The following is a 25,744-nucleotide window of genomic DNA, read 5'->3' as shown; positions in this document are numbered from 1 at the left end:
CGTGGCTCGAATGATGAAATGCATGTTTGCTTGTCAACTATCATCTGCAGTCGTTCTTTTTTTTTTTCAGTTTAATTTGTCAGAACTGAAAATGCAAGTTTTTAAAATAAGAAGATCCAAATGTTAAAGTTGCTTGCTTTGTTGCTCAAGTTAGGAAATTAGAGAGTTGCGCAGGGACAGAAATCCCACCCGTCTCCGCCAAAATCCCATCCGTCCCCACTCGTCCCTGTGAGGAATCCATCCGTCCCCACGAGGAATCCCTCCGTTCTTTCCCATCAGCACGAGGAATCCCTCCGTCCTCGCCCGTCCCTATAAACTTCAGAAACAGTTAATTCATTTAATTATGCTACTGAATTAAAGGCTCTGGTAGAGACCCATTTACAAATAAGCAAAGACACTTTATTAATTTGGAAATATTAATTGGGAAGAATACATACTTTGTAAACGGGTTTCTACCAGAGCCTCTAATGTAAATAGAAATACTCAGCTATGAGGACCCCCAAGCTTTCAGCTGAGGACTTCCTCTGCAGTTGGCCGGGGGGTCCCTTTTGCCAAGCTTGGCAGGCAGCAGTAGCATTCCTGAGTTACAGATGCTGGCACCTCAGTGGCTCATGGATGTTGCCAGCGACTGCTGTGCTTGGTGGAGGGAAGTTCTGGCTGTCTCTAGAGGAGGACTTCTGCTGGCGATGCTTGGGAATCCCCACCAGCCACAGCAAGGGTCAGCAAGTACTTCAACACTGTAGAAATAAAACCAGAAATGCATTTCCTTTTCTTTTGAACACAATACAAAGACATCTGCTATATACATTTCCCAAAGCTAACATATTTTAGTCAATAAATTCCGTTTTTTACCTTTGTTGTCTGGAAACTTATTTTTCCATCAAGTTGGTCCCAGTTTCTTTTTTCCGCTTCACATCTTCTGTAAATTCTTCTGTTGCTGTCCATTGGTTCCTCCTACCATGGTCCAGCATTTATCCCTTTCTCATCTTTCGTGCCTGCCCACCAGTCCCATGCTCAACATTTCTCCTTCTGTTCTATCACCCCTCTCCAGCACCATGCCACAACTCTCCCTCCATTCCCTTCACCACTTATGTCCAACATTCCTCCCTCTTGCATCCCTTTCAATCTGTCCCACTGTTCCCTTTCCACCACATTTCTCACTCATCTTTCTCTTCCCTATTATATGTACCTCCCTCCCTTCCTATGACCAAAAATTCTCCTTTTAGTTCCATTCCCCGTGTGTACACAACCATCTATCTTTCCTGCTCACTGACACACCCACGCCCAATTCTCCCTTTCTGTTCCCTCCCCCACCTCAGCATCTCTTTCCCTCCCTTCCTCTCTCCCCAGTTCATGCTTTCTGTGTTCAAAAATGCATTTCCTCCCCCACTTCAGAATCTCTGTCCCACCCTTCATCCATCCTCTCTTCCAAGTTCATGCCTTCTGTGTCCAAAAATGCACTCCCTCCCACCCCTTCATTCAAGTCCAGATAACAGCAGGGGTTGGAGGCAGCCTGCAGCACGCCATATGTATCCGACCCAGAAGTCTTCCTCTGAAGTCAGAGCTGACGTCGGAGGAAAGATAAGATAAGAGTAGAGGTAGATTATAGGGATTGTATTAGAGGTAAAATTATAAAATTAATCAGGGATCACTGTTCAGGCACTAGGCCTGATGGGCCGCTACGGGAGCGGACCGCTGAGCAAGATGGACCTCTGGTCTGACTCAGCGGGGGCAACTTCTTATGTTCTTATGAAAGGCTTCGCATAATTCTGGTGACGGCTGAGGTATCAGGTGGGAAGGGGTAGATACTGGATGTAGGAGGTGAGAGGAGACAGACTGTAAATATAAAGGGGGAGGGATCAGACACACTGGATGAAAGGAGAAAGATAACAGACAAGCTGGAATGCCTGGGGAGAGAGAAAAAGACAGCTGATGGATGCAAAGAAAAGGCGAGGGGAAGAAGACATTGAATGGAAGGGAGGAGAGGGGGAGGATGTGGATAGAAGGGAGAAAAGAGAAAGATGGGGCAGACACCGAATAGAAGGGAGAGAAAGAGAAATGAAGCAGATGCTGGGCTGAAAGGGGGGAGAGAAGGATGGGCAGATGCTGGATGGAAGGGGGAGAGAGAAGGGTGGATGATGGATGGGGTGACAGAGGGGGCAGAAAGGAGGAAGAGAGGAGACCAGATGCTGGGCAGAAGCAGGAGAGAGAGGGGAAGATGCTAGATGGAAAGAGGGGGAGGGGCATATGCTGGATGGAAAGAGAGAGAGGGGGCAGATGCTGGATGGAAATGGAGGAGAGGGAAGTTGCTGGAGAGAAAAGAGAGAGAAAGGACAAATGCTGAATATAAGGGGAGCAGAGAGAGAGGGGAAAATGCTGAATGATGGGAGAGAAAGATGATAGAATTAGTGACAGACTAGGAAATAAGAAGTGGATTAAGAGAGCCAGAGTGAGGGAAAGAAATGGCAAGTTTTGGTAGTCAGAGCAGACCATCCAAGCTCACGAGGCTTCAGAAAGCTGGATCATTCTGGTAGCAGCAGAGCAGTTTTCATCCTTGCTTGCTGCTGTCAAGATCCCGGGTTGCAGCTCCACGCTGGGTTTTTGAACTTCGGCTCAGCAGCCCTTGGCGTCCAACGATCCCCGCTCAGCTCTGAGCCACAGATCACGGCTTGAGCAGCAAAACCGGGCCCGGCAAAGTTAGCGCATTTCAGGTTTGTTTCGGGGGGAGGAGGATGACTCTGTCCACCTGCTCTAGCCTGCACCTGACACCTCCCCACAAATCATCAACAGTCTTTGTCACGTAGGCATGGAGCTCAACATGTAGGCACACAGACTCTGTCACGTAGGCATGGAGCTCCATGCCTACGTGACAGAGACTGTTGCTGCTGATTCATTGGGAGCTCAGCTCGGCGCCGGACTCGGACCGGAAATTAGGTAGGCCTCGTGATAGGAACTCCGAGTCCATCCCCGTGGGAGTCCCGTCAGCCTTGGAGGGGAGTCCCGTGGGCCTGGGAGGGGTCCACATGGTAGTCCCGTTGACCTAGGGGGATCCCCACCGGATTCCCATGGGACCCGTGGGATTTCCGTGATCCCCATTCCCATGCAGACCTCTAGTTAGGATAACTACTGCATAAAAAATTAAATTCTTTAGCAACTCTTCAGACTGGCCCAGTTCACTGGTGGGTAATAGCGCAGAAGGTGGAGACTGAGACAAAACCTTTTGGCTGTAGTACAAGTAGCTGTGCTTTCCCCTAATATATTCAGTCTGTTCTCAGTCTCCAAGCAGATGTGGTAAGCTATTGCCAGTCTTCCTGGGTTAGGGGGCAAGGGGGCCCCTTCTGGTGATTGGGCCGCCGCGGGGGCGGACTGCTGGGCGGGATGGACCTCTGGTCTGACCCGGCAGAGGCACTGCTTATGTTCTTATGTTCTTAGTGTAGGTCTGTTGGAAGTTGTTTAGTGGCCTTCTTGTCCCCATCTGGGGTCAGACTGAGTTTGGGGGGACCCGATCGACCTCGGGGGTGTCACACTCGACGGGTCACGAGTTGAGTCTCCCCCCCCCATTTCCTCCACCTCCCCGATTTTGTAGAGGTGCCTCATCTGTAAGCCTTGCCACTGATACCGGCAAGGCTTATGGCTTAGAGAGTCAGTGGAGTCTGCTCTAACAGAAAAAAGAAAAAAATCCTGAGGCAGTGCTGGACTGAAGGGAAGCCTTAGAAACATAGAAATCGACGGCAGAAAAGGGCCATGGCCCATCCAGTCTGCCAACCCTAATGACCCTCCCCTGCCTTTACCCTGCGAATAGATCCCATGTGTCGATCCCATTTGGTCTTAAAATCAGGCACGCTGCTGACCTCAATCACCTGAAGTGGAAGACCATTCCAGCGATCAACCACCCTTTCGGTGAAAAAGAATTTCCTGGTGTCACCGCGCAGTTTCCCGCCTCTGATTTTCCACGGATGTCCTCTTGTTGCCGTGGGACCCTTGAAAAAGAAGATATCCTCCTCTGCATCGATGCAGCCCGTGAGATACTTGAACGTCTCGATCATGTCTCCCCTCTCTCTATGCTCCTCGAGCGAGTATAGCTGTAATTTATCTAACCGTTCTTTGTACGGGAGATCCTTCAGTCCTGAGACCATCCGGGTGGCCATTCTCTGGACCGATTCCAGCCTCAGCACATCCTTACGGTAATGCGGCCTCCAGAATTGCACACAGTATTCCAGGTGGGGTCTCACCATGGATCTATACAAAGGCATAATGACTTCAGGCTTACGGCTGACGAAACCCCTGCGTATGCAACCTATGATTTGTCTTGCCTTGGAAGAAGTTTGCTCCACTTGATTGGCAGCCTTCATGTCCTCACTGATGATCACCCCTAAGTCTCGTTCTGCTACCGTTATTGTTAGGATCTCGCCATTAAGGGTATAAGTTCTGCATGGATTTTTGGTACCCAGGTGCATAACTTTACATTTTTTGGCATTGAAGCTGAACTGCCATGTCTTAGACCAGTTCTCTAGTAAGAGTAGATCATGCATCATATTGTCGGGCATTGAATTTTTATCCATTGTGCTTTTGCCCACTATATTGCTTAGTTTGGCGTCATCGGCAAATAATGTCATCCTGCCACTGTATCGTGCTATGGTGCGCCCGCACCTGGAGTACTGTGTTCAATTCTGGTCGCCGTACCTCAAGAAGGACATGGAGGTACTTGAGAGAGTTCAAAGAAGAGCAACTAAGCTAATAAAGAGTATGGAGGACCTCTCATATACTGACAGACTGAAAATGCTAGGGCTTTTCTCCCTGGAAAAGCGGAGACTTAGAGGAGACATGATAGAAACCTTCAAGATCATGAAGGGCATAGAAAAAATAGACAGGGACAGATTTTTCAAATTAAGGGGATCAACAAGTACAAGGGGGCACTCAGAGAAATTGAAAGGGGAGAAGTTTAGAACAAACGCTAGGAAGTTCTTTTTCACACAGAGGGTGGTGGATACATGGAACGCGCTACCGGAGGATGTGATAAACAGGAGCACGCTACAGGGGTTCAAAGAAGCTTTGGATAGGTACTTGGAAGATAAAGGGATTGAGGGGTACAGATAAGAGTAGAGGTAGATTATAGGGATGGGATTAGAGGTAAGTTATAAAATTAATCAGGGATCACTGTTCAGGCACCAGGCCTGATGGGCCGCCGCGGGAGCGGACCGCTGAGCAAGATGGACCTCTGGTCTGACTCAGCGGGGGCAACTTCTTATGTTCTTATGTACCTCGGAGCCCTTCTGCCAAGTCCCTTATAAAGATATTGAATAGTATCGGGCCCAAGACAGAGCCCTGGGGCACTCCGCTGATCACCTCCGTCATTTCAGAGGGGGTGCCGTTCACCATTACCCTTTGAACCCTACCTCTAAGCCAGTTCCCAATCCACTTCGTCAATGTGTCGCCCAATCCTATGGAACTCATCTTGCTTAGCAACCTGCGATGAGGTACGCTATTGAATGCTTTGCTAAAGTCCAGGTATACGATGTCCAGGGACTCTCCAACATCTAGCTTCCCCGTCACCCAGTCAAAGAAGCTGATCAGGTTGGATTGGCAGGATCTCCCCTTAGTAAATCCATGTTGACGGGGATCCCATAGGTTCTCTTCATTCAGGATCGTATCTAATTGGTGTTTGATAAGTTTCCATTAGTTTGCTCACTATTGATGTGAGACTCACTGGTCTGTAGTTTGCCGCTTCTGTCTTGGAGCCTTTCTTGTGGAGTGGAATGACGTTAGCCTTCTTCCAGTCTCAACGGGACGCTTCCTGAACTAAGGGAGAGGTTGAAGAGCGCTGACAGAGGCTCCGCCAAGACATCACTCAACTCCCTGAGCACCCTGACTGCAATTGATTTTTATTGTTAAACGGCACTCTTTCCTTAGGTCGCGTATTGTGCAATGAGCACTTTTAAAGGGAAAAAGTGCTCCAGACATGAGGTTGATGCGGCCGGCCTGTGCTTGCAGTGTGCCAGCCGCCCCAAAGGGGAATCCTCATTGGCTTCAGGTGCCAGCATCCAGTAATCCCCTTCACGAGTGCTTCACATGCCGACAGTGGGGAAGCCTGGGCTTTCCTCAGCTGCCGACGGTCAGGGAAATAGGGTTTCTCTTACCACCAAAGCTGCTAGGGACTCCCTTACTGCTGCTGCCGGCTTGCCTGCTTTAGCGGCTGGGGCGGTTCAGGCCTCTCAGCCGCAATAGCCTTAGGGGCATTTTTCTCAGCGGGCTTTGCTCTGATTTTGGTGGGAAGCGCCTCCATTTTGTCTGCAGCCTTAGATGATCAACCCCCTTTATTGGAGAGACAGAGGCAGTCCGCTGGGTCCTCTGCTTTGGCAGTGAGTCCCATTGGGCCGCCAGGGTTTTTTTCCCTGATTTTGTTTTAGCCTTGGCAGCTGGTCCTGCTTCCATCCCGGGAGTCTCGGGGAGGGGGGTTTCCCTCTGCGTCCACTCTGGCTCGGCCCTCCTCAGCGCTGGTTTCGTCCCCGTCTCCTCCCCTTTCGTCCAAGCAGCTGAGGGTCTCTTGGGACAATGATTTTTTGTACGGGGAGCAGCTTTCGCTTGAAGAGGACCTTGACCCCCTGGTGGACCTCCAGTATCCTCTTGGGGGGGGACAGATGAGGCTGGTGGAGGTTTTTCAGTTCGTCAGCTGGCGAGGATGCATCGGTGGTTCGTATCTTTCAGCAGGAAGAGCTCAAGGAGCTTATTCTTTAGGTTTCCTTGGTGTTGCGCTTCAAGGAGGATGTGAAGGAGCCCCCACGTGTGGGGGATCTGCTCAGCCTCCCGCTCTTTTCCTATGCATTAGGATGTTGTGTTTGCGTAGTGGAAGGTGCTAGAGTTGCCCTTTTGTTTTGTGTGCTCTATGGCTCGCCTATATCCCATCCTGGCGGATAGGGATACCTTGAAGTTGCCAGTGGTGGACGCAGTGGTTTCGGCCATCACAAAACGGCATATGTTGCTGGGGACTCAGAGCTTAGGTTAGAGTCTCTTCTTAAGCAGAATTTTGATGTCACTGTCCTAGCGGTCCAGGCAGCGATGTGTGGCGGTTTGGTGGCTTGGGCTTGGGTTTCGGTGGGCCGTGTGTGTCCTTGACCGAGAGTCTGCTGACTGGTCTTTGGTGAAACAGGACGTAGCCATGTATGCTCTGTTGTGGGCGACGGTCAAGTCCATGGCTCTTGGGATGGCCGATCATCTTATCCTGTGGCTCTGGGCTTGATCAGCGGATGCAGCATCTAAGGCTAAGCTGACAAAATTTCCCTTTAGGGGGTCTTTCTTGTTTGGTGAAGATTTGGACAAGTTGGTTCAGACCTTAACCGATTATAAGGTTCCCCGTCTTCCTGAATACTGTGGCTGCCCGCCTGTGCAGGGTATGGTGGCTCTGGGGTGTTTGCATGATTTCCGCAGATACCACACTGGTCGAGAAGCAGCTTCCTTTCCTGCCTCCGGGTCTCCCTGGGGCTGTTTTCTTCAGCGCATGCAGTCCTCTTGGGGGGAGGCATGATCACTCCACCAGTTCACCCGCCCCACCCAATGACTCCATGCTGGTGCCTTCCTTGATGTTGGTGGGCACCCGGTTATGGAAGTTTTACTAGGGGTGGGCCAAGATCACAACTGATCAGTGAGTCCTGGAGGTGATTTGGGATGGTTATGCTCTGGAGTTCTCTTGCCTAGCCAGATCACTTTCTCGCTTCTCCTTGCCAGGCGGCAGCTGTGGGTATGGTACCTGCATCTCCCTCTTCCTCCCCTGAAGAAATTTCTTGGGCTACTTCTTTCTGATGCTGCTGGTTGAGGTGCTGAAGCTCTTGTCAGCACTGTCTTGTGATCATCCACTAACTTGTTGACATCCTCTTCGCTGACTTCCAAACCCATGGACTTGCCCGAGATACGATGTCAGGAACAACAGGTGGTTCTTCAAAGCCTTCAATGTTCCTTTCAGCAACACATTCTGGCCAGAGGTTTTTCCAGGCAGAGACCAATGTTCTCAAAGACACTTCCCTCCATGCTTTCTCAATGATTCTTAGGCAATGGAGGATATTGTCATAATCCTTCCAGAACTCTCGCAGTCCGTTCCGTTTCATTTGTAACTTCAAAACATCTCTGGAACATAGCCTTGGTGTACAATTTTTGAAGTTTGAGATCACCTGCTGATCCATTGGCTGTATAAGAGGAGTGGTATTGGAGGGCAAAAATTTGATCTTGATGAAGCTATATTCGCCCACCAAATTATCCTCCAGCCCTGGTGGATGTGCAGGAGCATTGTCGAGGACAAGGAGAGCCTTGATCGGGAGGTTTTTGTCCTGCAGATAAGCCTTTACATGAGGAGCAAACTCCTCGTGTATCCACTCGGTGAAGAACTGCCTGGTAACCCATGCTTTCACATTCGATCTCCACATAACATTAAGTTTGCTCTTAATGATGTTATTATTCTTAAAGACCCGTGGGTTTTCTGATGGTATACAAGGAGAGGTTTAATCTTGCAGTCCCCACTAGCATTACACCACACCAAAAGAGTAAGGCGGTCTTTTATTGGCTATGGCCGGGTACAGACTTTTCTTCCTTTGAGATGTATGTTCACCTGGGCATCTTTTTCCAAATGAGGCCAGTTTCGTCATAATTGAACACTTGGTTCGAAACATAGCCCTCACTGATCACAAACTCCTTAAACTCCTTTACAAACTCTTCAGCTGCTTCAAAATTAGAACCGACTGCCTTCCCATGCATAACAACGCTATAGATCCCAGTCCTTTTCTTAAAGTTCTCGAACCACCCTCTACTGGCTTTAAACTCCTCCTTTTCATCAGTAGTATCAGGCAGGCCTTTCACTAGAACTTCATGAAGAACTTTGGCTTTCTCACAAATGATTGTCTCTGAAATCACATCACCAGCAAGTTGTCTTTCATTAATCCAAATCGAGAGCAGTTTTTCCATCTCTTCCATGCTTTTTGATCTCCTAGAGGTCAGTGTAGTAACCCTTTTGGCCACATTAGCTGCTTTGATAGCTTCTTTATTTTTCAAAATTGTACACACAGTCGATTTAGGCATCCCAAACATAGCAGCAAGATCAACCACATGCGTACCGCTTTCATGCTTAGCAATAAGCTCTTTCTTCAACTGTAGCTCTAACAGCTTTCCTCTTGCTTTTATTTTCCACTGGACACATGGCTAATATAGGTGGCCTGAGGACTGTGCAGGAACAAGATTGGACCCACGTGGCAGAAACAGCAAAATCAGGTTCCCCTGGCAGAGGCAGCAAGATTGGCTCAGTGGCAGAAACAGCAAGACCAGGTCCCCTTGGCAGAGGCAGCAAGATTGGCTCAGTGGCAGAAACAGCAAGACCAAGTTCTCTTGGCAGAGGCAGCAAGATTCGGTCCTCTTGGCAGAGGCAGCAAGATTGAGTCCCCCTGGCAGAGGCTGCAATACCGGGTCCCCCTGGCAGAGGCAGCAAGACCAGGTCCCCCTAGCAGAAGCTGCAATACCGGGTCCCCCTGGCAGAGGCAGCAAGACCAGGTCCCCCTGGCAGAGGCAGCAAGATTGGCTTAGTGGCAGAAACAGCAAGACCGGGTACCCTTGGCAGAGGCAGCAAGACCGGGTTCCCCTGGCAGAGGCAGCAAGACCGGGTTCCCCTGGCAGAAGCAGCAAGACCGGGTCTCCCTGGCAGAGGCAGCAAGACCGGGTCCCCTTGGCAGAGGCTGCAAGACCGGGTCCCCTTGGCAGAGGCTGCAAGATCGGGTCCCCCTGGCAGAGGCTGCAAGATCGGGTCCCCCTGGCAGAGGCAGCAAGATCGGGTCCCCCGTGGCTGAAATAGCAAGATCAGATCCCCCTGTCTGATGCTGCAAAATCGGGCCCACCTGTCTGACACAGCAAGATCGACTCCCCCTGAAAAAAGCAGCAAGATCGGGCCCACCTGTCTGAGGCAGCAAGATCGGTCCCATGTGGCAGAGGCAGCAAGATCCGAGCATACAGGAACTGCAACCATTGCACAGCCCAAAGCATTCCTCCCAGGCGGAAACAGGAAGCTGCGTTAGAGGGGAAGCTTTGGGCTGAGCAACGCGGGTTCAGATTCCAAAGCAGCATTTGGATTCCGAGACAAAATTTACTGAAAAAAAAAGTTCGGATTCCAAAATGTTCGAGTTCTGGGGCTTTCGGATTCACATTACATTAGTGACTTCTATTATCCCAGTACCTTGCAGTTCTAGGTGGATTACAAAAGAAGATAACTGGACATTTCTAGGAAAATTACAATTTAGGGTGCTTTTTACATGATTTAGTCTTTGAAGGGAAAATTACAAGAGTGGTAGAGACTTTGAAGGGAAATTTACAAGAGAGGGGATGGACAAGGGGATGTGTTTTGATATCTAGATAAATTTTTTGAATTGCAGGGTTTTGATTTATTTTCAAAATGATTTGAAGTCGGTCATTGTTGTCAGCATGTTGGAGATGGGGTGGTCAAGTTTCGCTGTTTGCGTCGCTAATAGGTTGTTGCTTCCCCCTCTTTCACCTGTTGTTTTATTTTTTTGTTCCTTCTTTTGCTTTCTGCTGGAGATATCAACCCCAACCAACTCCCACCCTATTCATCTGGATCACACCACAATGCTACCAATCTTATTTTTGTCGCTTCTTCTCCCCTCTTCTCTGCCCTTCTCATGTGCCCTGTGGAATGCCCGCTCTGTCTCTAATAAGCTTGCTTACATTCACAACCTCTTCATCTCCCAATCTTTCCATGTGCTCGCACTGAATGAGACCTGGATCTGCACGGATGACTCTACTTTGGCTGCCGCCCTGTGTCATGGAATCTATCTGTTCTCCCATGCACCTCGCTCTGCTGGTAAGGGAGGTGGTGGGCTACTCACCTCTTGTAGATTTCAACCACTTCTTCCACCTCAGTCTCACCGCTTCTCTTCCTCTGAAATCCACACTATTCGTCTTTTTGCATCTCTGTCCCATTGCGTAGCCGTAATTTACTGATCCCCTGATAAGTCCCTCTCTCATTCTACACTGATTTCAACTCCTGGCTTTCTCTCTTTCTTAAACATTCATCTCCCTCCCTCATCCTTGGTGATTTCAACATTCATGCAAAAAACTCCTCTGACTATTATGTATCTAGGCTCCTAGCCCTAACATCCTCTTCTAGTGCAATAGGTGTATTATTCTGGACAGACAAGTAATACCCCCATGTTCTTGAGCCATGCAGAAGGAATCCACTCCAGCTTTTGAATCCCTCCTCCTTCATTAGAAGACTCTGCTGCCTCCTTCAGTTTTTCCTTCTGAATGTGAGCTCGAGTCTTTCTGATCTGCTTTGTATATTTATTTGTTTTTGGTCTTTTCTGTACCTTTTTTTATTTTTTTTTTGGGGGGGTTGCAGTTTTTTGTCAACTCTCAATGCTTAGAGCTCCCCTCGCTGAGGGTGCAGCTCTGCTTTTTTGGAGCTCAGAGTCTGTTACCTGTGTAGCATTTCTCGCCTACTGGCTTGGCTAGGGACTTGAGCGCAGGTTGTCAGGCATCCATAGGGGGTTCGCAGAGCTCCGTAGGATGCCTCCCCACATTCGTGTGCACAGAACCATAGGGGTTCAAGACTCAGACTCCAGTCAGACTGACATTCCGAAGATTCAGCGTTGGAGAAACAGTCGGTCTGAGGCCATGATTTCTTCTCCTAGAACCAGCTACTTCAGACTGCAGCACAGGTCACAGTACCCCCGATGCAGGTGTGTTTCACACTATGAAACACAGTACATAAGAACATAAAAATTGCCACTGCTGGGTCAGACCAGTGGTCCATCGTGCCCAGCAGTCCGCTCCCCCGGCGGTCCTTAAGTCAAAGACCAGTGCACTGAGTCTAGCCTTTCTGGTTCAGCAGGAACTTGTCTAACTTTGTCCTGAATCCATGGAGGGTGTTTTCCCCTATAACAGCCTCCGAAAGAGCTTTCCAGTTTTCCACCACTCTCTGGGTGAAGAAGAACTTCCTTACATTTGTACGGAATCTATCTCCTTTTAACTTTAGAGAGTGCCCTCTCATTCTCCTTACCTTGGAGAGGGTGAACAACCTCTCTTTATCTACCAAGTCTATTCCCTTCATTATCTTGAATATTTGGATCATGTCCCCTCTCAGTCTCCTCTTTTCAAGGGAGAAGAGGCACAGTTTTTCTAATCTCTCACTGTACGACAACTCCAGCCCCTTAACCATTTTAGTTGCTCTTCTCTGGACCCTTTCAAGTAGTACTGTGTCCTTCCTCAAGTACAGCAATCAGTGCTGGACGCAGTATTCCAGGTGGGGGCATACAGTGGCAAGATAATCTTCTCCGATCTGTTCGTGATCCCCTTCTTAATCATTCCTAGCATTCTGTTCATCCTTTTTGCCGCCACCGCACATTGCGCGGACGGCTTCATTGATTTGTCGACCAGTATTCCCAAGTCTCTTTCCTGGGGGATTTCTCTGAGTACTGCACCGGACAACCTGTATTCGTGTATAAGATTTTTGTTATCGACATGCATCACCTTATACTTATCCACGTTAAACCTCATTTGCCATGTTGCGGCCCATTTCTCGAGCATGTTTGTCACGTTACAGGTCTTTGCAATCCTTCTGCGTCTTCACTACTCGGAATAACTTCGTTTTGTCTGCAAATTTAATCACCTTGTTCATCGTATCAATTTCCAGGTCGTTTATAAATATGTTGAAGAGCACGGGTCCAAGCACCGAACCTTGCGGCCCTCCACTCGTGACGCTTTTCCAGTCAGTATGGTATGGTCATTGGGGATTGTCGAGTGGTCCAACTGAGGTCCGACTTTCAGCCCTAAGATTTCAGTGCAGAATCTGACAAGCAAGTTGAGGCAGCGATCCTTTCCAGTCCCAGCTACACCTTAAGGGAGCTGAAGCAAGCTGCAGCACCTTTTCTGAGCACATGGCCTGTGAGTACAGGCTGTCACAGCCTTTGGGGAAAGTGTGGGTGGAGGGGTTTCTGAAATCCCTAGTTTTATTGGTTTCCCCTGTTAGATCTTTGGTCCCCCACCCCTAAAATACTAAATTCACCATTTTTGAGTGTCCTTGAAGTGTTTTAGAGCTCTGTTTTGGCGGCAAAATGCTCCAGTGGTGCCATCTTGGATTTCCCAACTTCTTTTTTTTTTCTAAGTGCTCAAATTTCTTCAAATGACAGTGATGGAGTCCTTAGAACCTAAAATCCCTGTTTCATGCCTTAAATGCAATGGATGGGCATTGGAGGAGCGCTCTTGTGCCACCTTGAATTCTCAACCGAGCTACCTTCCCCAACCCGCTCTCCCCCCCCCCCCCCCAAATCATCCCTTACCACCTTATCGTCCTTTCCTGAAATTACTGAGGAGGAAACTCATCACCTATTCTTCTGATCCCCTTCTCTTTACTTACCACTATCTGTCTTGTTGTCATCCCTCTATTTGCTATATCCTTAACCTATCACTCTCCACCGCAACTGTGCCCAATGCCTTCAAACATGCAATTGTTACCCACTCCTCAAAAAACTCACTGGGACCCTACCTGACCTTCCAACTATTGTTCTGTCTTCCTTCTTCCCTTCTTATCCAAGTTACTTGAACATGCTGTTCATTGCTGTTGTCTTGACTTTTTCATCTCAAGCTACAGAAACTGCCCTTAAGTAAGTCTCCAATGACCTGCTCCTGGCCAAATCTAAAAGCCTCTACTTCATCCTCATCCTTTTTGATCTATCCACAGCTTTGACATGGTAAATCACTACCTCCTTATTAATACATTGTCCTCGCTTGGATTTCAAGGCTCTGTTTTCATATGGTTTTCTTCCTGTCTTTCCCATTGCACTTTTAGTGTATGCTGTATGCTGTGGTGAATCCTCCTCCACCGCCATCCCACCGTCAGTCAGTGTATCTCAGGGTTCTGTCCTGTGACCACTTCTTTTTTTCCATCTGCACGTGTTCCCTTGGTGCTTCCATGGCTTTCAGTATTACCTCTATGCTGACAACTTACAGATCTATCTCTCTTCAGCTGTAATCTCAACAGATATTCAGTCTAGGCGAGAGGTGTTTGTTTGACATTGCTACCTGGATGACTTGCCACTTTCTAAAATTAAACATGTCCATGACTGAGCTCCTTATCTTTCAACCTAAACCCATCTCTCCTCTTTTCCCTTGTTCTATTTCTGTGAGCAACAACCTCATCCTCTTTGTCTCATCATCTCTCTCCTTTTCTTTGCATATCCAACAGATTGCCAAAACTTGTCATTTCTTTCTCTACAATATCACTAAAAATCTGACCCTTCCTTTCTGAGCGCACTTCCAAGAGCCTCATCCATACCCTCATCACCTCTCACCTAGACTAGTGCAACCTGATTCTCATTGGTCTTCCACTAGACAATCTCTCTCTTCTTCAATCTGTTAGAACTCTGCTCATGCCTCATATTCCACCAATGTTGCGATGTCCACATTATCCCTCTCCTCAGATCATTTCATTGACTCCCTATCTGTTTCCACATATAGTTCAAACTCTTCTTACTGACCTACAAGTGTATTTGCTCTGCAGCTTCTCAGTATCTCTCCTCTCTTATCTCTCCCTCCCTCCTCCCCCCCACGGGCACGCCACTCATCGGATAAGTCTCTCTTTATTTATATCCTTCTCCTCTATGGCCAACTCCAGACTCCGACCCTTCTACTTTGCTGTACCATATGCCTGGAACAAACTAACTCGGTATATCAAGCTCTGTCTTTGGCAGTATTCAAATCCAGACTCAAAGCCTACTTGTTTGAAGATGCTTTCAATTCCAAACTCCAACCTACCTTCTAGCACCAGTATTCTCATTCCCTTTGTAATTCTTCCACTTCAGCACTGTGTAGTGATGTAGCTTCTTGTCCAGTTTGTCTGTCTTGATAAGATTTTAAGCTCTTTTGAACAGGGACTCTTCTGTGTTTTGTTTAAAAATCTTTATTCATTTTTTATGTTACAACAAGTGTTACAAATAAACTCAATAGAAACTTAAATACACACTTGAATAACTCATATATTAATATCAAATTTAACATTAATATAATAATCCCCTGTCCCACCCTCCTTCCCAATCAATAATACATTAATCAATTTTATTGTACATTCTTTGAATATTAATTTAGTATGTAATAATCAAAATTGAAAAACCCACCCCATTTCCCTCTTTACAATTATCTTATCATGGGAAAAGTTCATTAGAGAAATCATGTTAACGGTCTTCAAATATTTCCAGTTTTATTTATGGGAAAAATTATCCTTCTTTACAAAAATCGGTTAATGGTCCCCATATTTTTTTAAATTTATTCATGTATCCTTTGTGTGTTGCAATAGCGTGTTCCATTTTATATATGTGGCATACCGAATTCCACCAGAACATATAATTCAATCTATCATGTTGTTTCCAATTGAATGTAATTTGTTGTATTGCAATTCCAGTTAAAATAAATAAAAGTTTGTTATTACTGGATGAAATTTGACTTTTTGCTCTCATAGTTGTTCCAAATAATATAGTATCATATGTCAAGGCTACTGGATTTTCTAACAATCTGTTAATTTGGGGCCAAATTGATTTCCAGAATGATAGGATAAATGGACAAAAGAATAAAAGATGATCTAATGTCCCAATTTCAATATGACAGTGCCAGCATCTATTAGATCTTGAACTATCTATTTTTTGTAAACGAGTAGGGGTCCAAAAAGCTCTATGAAGAAGAAAAAACCAAGTTTGTCTCATAGATGCTGACACCGTACATTTTAGCCTCCAAGACCAAAGTCGTGGCCATTGAGATGCACTAATTTGGTGTTTTATCTCAATGCTCCAAATGTCTCTAAGACCATTTTTTGGTTTTTTATTTATATATCCGGATATTAATTTATACCACTGTGCGGCTTTGTGACCTATTGAGTCCATCTGGAAACATAAGAATTCCAAACTGTGATATTTAGCAAGATCTTTCCATTCAGGGAACCCTTTCTGAATAGATTGCTTCAATTGCAACCATTTAAAATATTGTGTTTTATTGAGACCAAATTTTTGTTGCAATTGTGAAAACTCCAGCAATTTATCATTATTAATTACATCATCCAAAGTGCGAATGCCTGCTATCATCCAATGTTTCCAGATGACTTTAAAACCGCCAATTTTGATCTTGGGGTTTAGCCATATAGTTTGGTTGGTTGATTTACTAATTGGAATTTGAGTAAGATTACTTATGTATTTTAGAGTTTTCCAGGTATCCATAAATATTTTATGATCTTTGTATAACCTTGGCATCTTGATACTAATTACATGATTAAGACGTAATGGAAACATAAGTCTCCATTCTAGCCAAAACCAATCTGGAGTATTATCTGTGGGTTCTGGGAGGATCCAATACATACCATGACGTAAGATATAGGCTTGATGATACCTATAAAAATTGGGAAAATTTACCCCTCCCTCCTTAATTGGTCTTTGTAATGACGCTAGAGCAATTCTTGGTTTTTTATTAAGCCATATAAATTTTGTCAAAGTCCTATTAATTTTTGTATAAAACGAATCTTGAAAGAAAGCTGGTATCATCCCCATTTGGTAACATACTACCGGTAAAATCATCATTTTTACCGTTTGTACTCTTCCCCACCAAGATAAGTGCAAAGGATTCCATTGCTCACACATTTCTGTTACTTTTTGTAATAAGCATTTTTCATTAATTTTCATTGTTTCGTCTACTGTTTTTGTTATTAAAATTCCAAGGTATTTAATATATTCTTCCTTCCAAACAAAAGGGAATGTATCAAATAAACCTTTTGTACAATGTATATTTAGTGGAAGAATTTCTGATTTATTCCAATTAATTTTATATCCTGAAAAATTTCCAAATTTCTCAATCAATTCAAGTAGATGTGGAATGGTGGATTCTGGATTCTTCAGATATAGTAATAAATCATCTGCGTAAGCAGATATCTTATATTCTTTATCTGAATGAGGTATACCCTGTATCTCCTTAGCTTGTTGGATAGCTAATATTAAGGGTTCTAAAACAATATCAAACAGCAAAGGGGATAAGGGACATCCTTGTCTAACTCCTCTCTGTAGATTAAATTTTTCTGAAAACGTATTATTAATATATAGTCTAGCAGAAGGGGAGCTATACATTGTTTGTATCATTTGTATAAATCCAGGACCTATACCAAACCATTCCATTGCTTGATACATAAAAGGCCATTCTACTCTATCAAAGGCCTTTTCTGCATCTAATGAAATTGCAAAAGTAGGTTCATTCATTTTCTTTGTTAAATATAACATATGGAATGTTAATCTGGTATTGTGAGATGAATGTCTTTGAGCAACGAATCCTGTTTGATGCATACCTATTATATGGGGGAGAGCTTTAGCTAATCTTAACGCAAGTATTTTTGCTAATAATTTTCCATCTACATTTATTAAAGATATTGGTCTATAGTTTGATACCAAAGTGGGATCTTTATTGGACTTTGGCAAAACAATAGTCAAAGATTCTGCTATAGTGCCTTTAATACAACCTTTATTGAGTTGATATTGATAGAGATTTAATAAATAGGGTAATAAAAAGTTTTGAAATGTTTTATAAAATTCCACTGTATATCCATCACCACCTGGAGCGGATCCAACTCTAAGGGACTCCAAAGCTGTTCCTAATTCTTTTAGTGATATTGGTTCTTCCAAACTTCGTTTTATATGTTCAGGAATTTTTGGACCCTCTAACATTTTTAAAAATTCAAAACCATCTTTTTCTTTATTTGGATAATTTTCGGAAGAATAAAGAGATTTATAGAATTTTAAGAATTGTTTTAATATAGGTTCAATTTGTGTATATGTATTTCCATTTTCATCTTTTATTGCTATTAATTTTGTTTTTCTTTTTTTCGCTTTAAGATAGTTTGCCAATATTCTTCCTGATTTGTTTGAATTACCATAGTACAATGTTTGTTGAGAAAATAAATCTTTCCTAATCATCTTAGATGAGATCTCATTATATTTACCTTTTAATTTTAATAATTCTTGTTGAATAGAATATTCCCATTTTTCTATAAGTTTTGATTCTAAATTTTTTATCTCTTTTTCTAAGATTAAAAATTGTTTTTTAATTTGTTTTTTTAGAAAAGCCGAATAAGAAATTATTTGTCCTCTAATTGTTGCCTTAAAGGCATCCCATAAAGTTTCTCTGTTAATATCATCATTATCATTTATTTGAAAAAATTCTTTCATTTTTGTTAGAAGATTTTCACAAAAATTTTTGTCAACCAACATTGTACTATCTATTTTCCAAATTGGTCTGTTATTATTTTGATATGTAGTTTTAATTTTGATCCACACTCCACCATGGTCAGATAGAATAATTGGATCAATGGCTGCTTGTGTCACTTGATGTGCAAGATGTTTTGAAGTAAAGATATAATCTATTCTTGAAAAAGAATTGTGAACATGAGAACAGAAAGAAAATTCCCGACCATCAAAACGAAGTATTCTCCATATATCTATTAAATCACAAGATTGAATCAAATTATCTAGTCCCATAGATTTCATAACTCTACTTGGGTTTTTATCTAATAAAGGATCCATTACAGCGTTGAAGTCCCCTGCTACTATAAGATTTGAAGTAGCCAGTGGTATGATCAGTTGTTGAAGAGTTTTAAAGAATTCATTTTGGTTCGAATTAGGGGCGTATATGTTGATTAACGTCATGGTAGTATTTCCCATATTCATTTCCACCATTATCCATCTTCCATGAATATCCGAAGCTTTTAGTTTAAATGAAGCAGAGCATTTTTTATTAATTAAAATAGCAACACCTGCTTTTTTCCCTGTAGCTGGTGAGAAAAAACACTGTTTGACCCAGCCTCCTTCTAGCTTTTTAGATTCTATATGTGAGAGGTGGGTCTCTTGTATAAGACATATATCTGCATCTTGCCTTTTTAAAAATGATAGTGCTTTTTTTCTTTTAATCATATGATTTAGACCGTTAACATTTAAAGACATAATTTTAATATCCATTTATTTTTAAATTTTCAGGTATTAAATTATGTATATTTTCCCAATGTTTTAAGTATTTCATTTCTCTTTTTTCCTTTATTCCCATGATTACCTTATATATTTCCCTTTTATTCCCTCCCATCCCTCTTATCCCTCCCTTCCCCCCCTTATTAATTACGAAAACTTGGATACGCAGGTTGAGGTTAGATTTAGATAACTCCGACAAGCTATTAATAATTATCTAAAGTACTACCATTTTTTCCCTATTTCTGTATATTTTCTCTTATTTTATTATTAATTATAAGAATAAGTAAAAAGTTTTTCATTCTTATGTATTGAAAGATTATTTTCTGTATTTGTATGTCTTTAAATCCATAAGAATGATTAAATTAAATCATTTATATCTAAGAACATTTCATTACAATTCGTTTCTTTTCAGGTGGAATATTATTTTTGTTTTAATAAGCTTTCCAATTTAGCCTCTTTCCTCAGAACTGTAACAAGAGTCTTCAGCACAGGAATCCTCCCATCCTCTATACTCATTATTTTGTTATAATTCACAAGAGCGTGTCAATTAAAAGAAGCTAACACTCCCATTAATGTTCTTATAAGTTCTGTCTCAATAGTATACTCTCTAGATATCTATGATTTTAAAGTATCTGAGGCCTGTACAGATAAGAGTGAAATCCTGTGCCAAAAACCCTCATTTTATCTCTCATAGAGGATTGCCAGGTTGAACAATTGTGGGTACTAAAATTCCACTTAATAAATAAAAGAACATAAAATTTGAGATATATATATTTAAAAAAAAAAAAAAAAAAAAAAAAATTTTTTAAATTCTCTCTCTTTTTTTTTTTTTTTTTTTTTCCAGGCAATTTTTGCGCCTCAGATACATTCTTTTCATATATTTTGTATTTGAGACGCATTTTAATGTATCTGAAGCGCAAAATTAAACCCAAAGTACCACCTTCAACCGGAAATATAGCAAACCAATCACTACGTCTTATTTATTTTTTTTTTTTTTTTATAATATTCTATGTGATTGAAGGATGATTCTCTTTCTTATTATGACTCCGCTTTCAAAATTTCTCATTCAATCAGTATATTTTAAGTTTGTTGAAAAAACTTTCTTCGTCATCATTTGAGTTCGGAGATGTGTTTCAATTCAATTTCGTTCCTTCCAGTAAGTTTATCTTATTTATTCTGAGTAGAATTCTAGAATTTTTGTATTTTTCAGTTTTCTTGTTTTCCATGGAGAATGTTGCGAGTTGTTTAAGTCTTTAATTCGATCCTTGTGTGTTCTTTTCCATTGTTTTCCGTTCTGAACTATCTTTAACCGTCAATATTCTTTAGTATGAACTCATTAATTGTTTTTTTAGATTGTCATAGGTTGCTCCAGTTGATTTATAAATTCCTGTAGTTTTTTTGGATCTGTAAAATTTTGCGTTTTGTTAGCAATGGTAACCTTCATAATCGCCGGGTAGAGGAGCCCAAATCTAGCTCCTAGAGATCTTAGTTGTGGTCTCATGTCTAAAAATTGTTTTCTTCTTGTTGCTGTTTCTTTTGCAAAGTCCGGGACAATGTATATTTTTGAATCTTGGCATTTAAGATTTTTGATTTCCTTGGCTATTTGGCAAATTTCAACTGCTTGTTGATGTCTTAAAAGTTTGAAAATTAAAATTCTTGGACCTGTTTGAGTGTTATTTCTTTGTGTTGGAATCCTATGAGCTCTTTCAATTTCCAGTTCCGTTTTAAATTTCAGTGGTAGTATTTTAGGTAGAAATTTTTCAAGGAATGCAATCGGATCATTCTTTTCCACTCCTTCAGGTAATCCGATTATTCTTAAATTGTTCCGTCTTTCACGATTCCGGCTGTCTTCAAGATTTTTTTTTATCTCTGTTATTTCTTTCCATATGATTTTGCTGTGATTCATATCTGTATTTAATTGTTCTGTAATATCTTCTAATGTTGAAATTCTATTTTCTGTAATGTCTACTCTTTTAGTTAGGATTGCAGCATCTTCCATTGCTTTTTGTAGTTTTTTGTTACTATCTAAGACAATTTCTTTTATTTGTCTTAGTTCTTCCATAACATCTAGATTTTTTTCTGTTGGTAATGGGATTTTAGAGGGTGTACCTGGCTCAGGTTTCGACCTCTTATTACTTCCCGATGTTCCAGCTCCCAATTCAGCTTTATTTTGTTTAGTTGAAGTCATATTTCAATATATATTTTAGTTTCTTTAAAATTAAAATATTTGATAGTAGATCTTTTTAATTTATTTGCATATAAGGAGCTATTCGTTTATCCAACCATCCGTCCAAGCCACGCCCCTTTTTTTTTTTTTCTCAGTATTCTTAAAGCAACTGTAAGTTATTTGTCTTAGATTCTATTGCTTTGAGAAAAATATCAGTAATCTTTTTTTCCTCCTTCAAGCCTTATCTCAGTCTCTATGAAGGCAATAAGACTCAGAGTAGTAATTCCTTTTTAGATATGGCTGGTTATTCTTTTATAGGATTAATTTACCAAACTTATTGTGACATCTGGCTTCAGTGCTGAAAAATTTGTAGCCTTCTTTTCTAGCTCTCCTCTTATAAGCCCAATCGCAGCCTCTACCAAGGAGAGCAATATTCCATCCAATATTTTATTTCAGCATCTCTCAATTATCTCAATGTCACTTTTTTTTTCCAGGTTACATTAATCCTTTTATTTGTCCTTTTCTCATGGACCAAACGCTGAGAAAAACATACAATCTCCTATATCTGATCTTTCAGATACAACAGCAGAGATTGCCCAGTAGATTTACTACAGACCTTGCTTTATTTCCAGCAGAGGACAGTTAATCCAAGACAGCCTATTTCCTTAGTATGACAGGCATTAAGCGTTTCAAAACCTTTATCCTTATCACTAAGCAGCTCACCGGCAGTCCCAGACTTTGTCCATTAATAATTAATTTTTTTACGATCCAAGATGGCCGCGATCGCGCATCGAGCAACCGCCCGCAAACCCCACTCGGGGAACCTCTCTTCGAGCGTTTCACACCGCAGGACTCAAACCGTGCCAAAGAGGGGAAAGGAAGCCTCCTCTGCCCTACGGCGTCTCAAATCAGTCTCCTCCGATAATATCCAAGAGCTGCTGAGACGTACTTAGCCCTCCACTCCTCACTTCCCAGAAATAAAAACGGGACCTCTGTCTCCCGACTCTCACTCAAAAACGCACCAGGATCGAGAGAGGCACCCAACTTGATTAAGGAGGCAAACTTTAATTTAAGTGTAAAATCTTTTTTTGTAGTTTTTTCCTAAAAATTAAGCCTGTTTGTACGGAGCTATTCTTTCACCCAACCGTCTTCATTCGCGTCCAAGCCACGCCCCCCGACTCTTCTGTGTTTTGATATAAAGTGCTGAGTATGTCTAATAGCACTATAGAAATGGTTATTAGTAGTAGTACTTTGGGTCCTAATTTCAGCCTGTCAAATTTATTCAAGAGCCTCCTATAAGGAATTGTGTCAAAGGCTTTGCTGAAATTCATTATATATTTTGTTGTAAGAATTACAAAGAAAGAAGTATTAGAGGGTAGAAAAATTGGTTACTGATCTAAGTAGGTAGTAATCAACATGTACTAACAAAGCAGGAGGGACTTTGTGATGTCCATTGTTAGGAAATACAGAGTGTCAGAGACATGGAAGAAAGGCAGCACAAGGGCTCAGTAGTTAGCAATTTTGAAGTGAGAAGACAAGAGCCATTTAATTTTATTGCACACACAAAGGCTTTGTAGAAGAGAATACTTGTTTCAGCTCCATCCCTTCGTGAATAGGTTTGGGAAATCAGGCAGTGTCCTTATTTGCTCTTTTTAAAAAGAATACCACAGTACCATTTCTTTTGTGTTTTTTCCCTTATAGGTGGCATCACATTGAGTCACTAATGGATGGAGGAACAACCATCACAGTTAATTTCTGGTACAAGGTGAGAACTATTTGTCTCTGCTTAATGTATTTTCAAAATTAGTGTCATAAACTGATTTATCCCATGACAAACAGGCAGCATATTCACTTCCTAGCGATGCAACCTGAAATTAAAAACTATACAAAATATGAGATTGCTGCAGAATAGTAGCTGGAAAGCAATGACAACAAACGCTCACATTCTAAGCAACAAAAATCAGGATCTGCATGCCCTGATGTTAGAGGCAGACTTGGATATCGTTGCTATCACAGAGACATGGTTCACTGATTCCCATGGATGGGATGCCAACATACCAGGCTATAATCTTTTTAGGAAGGACAGAGATGGTCGAAAAAGTGGAGGAGTAGCTCTCTATGTAAAGACAGATATCCAAGTAACTGAAATGCAGGGGGCCTGGGGAAAGGAAGAAGTGATATGGATTGTTTTGAAAAGAGAAGATGGAACTTCTATCCACTTGGGTGTTGTTTACAGACCTCCGACTCAATCGCAGCAAATTGACAAAGATCTGATTATAGATATACAAAAGTTGAGAAAGAAAGGAGAGGTGCTGTTGCTGGGTGTTTTCAACCTGCCGGATGCGGACTGGAAAGTTCCATCTGTGGAATCGGAAAGAAGTAGAGAGATCATGGATGCATTTCAAGGGGCTCTGCTTAGTCAAATGGTGACGGAACCCACGAGGGAAAAAGCGATACTGAATCTGGTGCTCACAAATGATGGAAGTGTCTCCAGTGTCCGAGTGAGCGGCCCACCTGGGAAGTAGTGATCATCATACGACTTGGTTCGATATAACAGCCAAAGAGGAGGATGGCCGCACAAAACTCAAAGTCCTGGATTTCAAACGTGTGGACTTTAGTAGCATGGGAAAGTACCTGAAGAAAGAGCTGATTAGATGGGAAGACATTAGGGAAGTGGAAAAACAGTGGTCCAAGTTGAAAGGTGCAATAAATAGAGCTACTGACCTTTATGTGAAGAAAATGCATTAAAACAAGAGAAAAAGGATACCGATATGGTTCTCCAAACTAGTGGCGGAAAAAATAAAGGCAAAAGAATTGACGTTAGTGAAATATTTTAAAAAAAACTCAAGCAGAAGAGCACAGAAAGGAATATCGGATGAAACTGAAAGAAATCAAGAGAGAGATAACGTCTGGCGAAAGCAGAAGAGCAAATGGCTATAAATATAAGAAAGGGAGACATAAATGTTTTCAGGTATATTAGTGAAAGGAGGAAGAGAAAAAAATGGAATTAATGAGACTGAAAGAAGGTACGAACCGCTATGTGGAGAGTGATGAGGAAAAAGCAAATGTGCTAAACAAATGCTTCTGAGAATGGAATGGATACTGCACCATTCATGGAAGAAAGTGTTTATGAACAACTTGAAAAATTGAAAGTGGACAAAGTTATGGGACTGAACGGGATCCATCCCAAGATATTGAGGGAGCTCCAGGAGGTTCTGGCGGGTCCTCTTAAAGATTTGTTCAATAAAAATACATATGAAAAAGTTATTCGCGTTATTTCTGTATTCGCGGTTCTGTTAATCCCCTATCACAGCGAATACGGAGGGAGAAGTGTACATAAAGCGATGGGGCCAGATGATGTACATCCAAGGGTGCTGAAAGAACTTAGGGAAGTTCTGGTAGCTCCGCTGACTGACCTTTTCAATGAATCTTTAGAGTCAGGAGTGGTACTGGAGGACTGGAGAAGGGCGGATGTGGTCCCTCTCCACAAAAGTGAAAGTAAGGAAGAAGTAGGGAATTACAGGCCGGTAAAATCCCCTCTCCACATTTTTGTTTTCTGTCTCTTCTTAGAGAATTTTGAGCTACAAATTTTAACATGCACAGATCCCTTTCTCTAGTTCACAGAAATAGGAATGTTGATTAAACAATTTTGTCTTTTTTTTTCTTCAGTGGTGGTGGTCTCTTTACAGATAAGTCTTTACTTTTGCTCCATGTCCATTGTGTATTATAGAAGTACACTGCAGTAACTAACCAATTTTCAAGGCTGGGTAGATAGATTTTTTTCTTTGCAGGTTTCTAAAACTATCATTGCCTGGTAACTGAGGTAGATGTTTTTGACATTATGGGTGGCATTGCAAACAATACTTCTATTTCACAACTGCACATCAGTAATACGTTCCTTCCTATTGTCAGAAAGCATTGTTGACTCCAGGTAGGAGCACAATTTTATACAGGTCTCCCTCCATATTCATGGGGATTAGGGGTGCAGCCCCCTCACGAATATCATAAATTTGTGAATAACTTTCTCCCTCCATAGCACTATGAACCTTACGCCTTGTAGCCATACTGCACTTAATACAACGTGAACAAAGTTGCTAATATCGCGAGATGAAATTATCACTGCAATATGAAACCATATGAGTGAGGCTGATTTGTTTGGAGACAGAGTGGCTTTGTAAATTTCTTTAGCGAACTCTAACCTTTTACAAAATTTAACTTACAGGACTTATGGCCACAAATTATTCACATTTAATTATTGCTGGAACACTCATAAGTAACCAAAGTCACAAATACCAAACCCACAAATATGGAAGGAGACCTGTACTGCGTTTGAGACCAAAATTCTTCAAACAGATTTTGGAATCTCACCCATCTTGGGAACTGCATTAATACATTCCACTGGTTCTGTACTGATTTGGTGAGGATTATAAGGAAGGAGAAATTAGATTTTACATACTAATTTTCTTTCATTTAGTCCCATCACACAAGTGCAGAGGGCCTTCCTGCATATGTCCAGTTATAAAACTACTTTAGCATACGTCTAATATTGCTC

The 25,744-nt window shown here is 42.4% G+C and overlaps 1 protein-coding gene across 2 annotated transcripts in view; it reads left to right on the top strand.

Annotated features, from left to right (window-relative positions):
- The window catches only part of HIF1AN (hypoxia inducible factor 1 subunit alpha inhibitor), a 96,996-nt gene that overhangs the window by 56,093 nt on the left and 15,159 nt on the right, over positions 1 to 25,744 (top strand). For both annotated transcript variants that reach the window (XM_033940652.1, XM_033940653.1), the window contains exon 6: positions 22,894 to 22,957. In XM_033940652.1, the coding sequence (XP_033796543.1) occupies positions 22,894 to 22,957 (64 nt within the window). The remainder of the gene's footprint in view (positions 1 to 22,893; positions 22,958 to 25,744) is intronic.

The sequence above is a fragment of the Geotrypetes seraphini genome, chromosome 4, assembly GCF_902459505.1.
Source record: "Geotrypetes seraphini chromosome 4, aGeoSer1.1, whole genome shotgun sequence".
In the NCBI taxonomy this organism is placed as follows: Eukaryota; Metazoa; Chordata; class Amphibia; order Gymnophiona; family Dermophiidae; genus Geotrypetes; species Geotrypetes seraphini.
The sequence above is the reverse complement of the archived record's forward strand: the minus strand, read 5'-3'. Positions and strand labels throughout refer to the sequence as shown.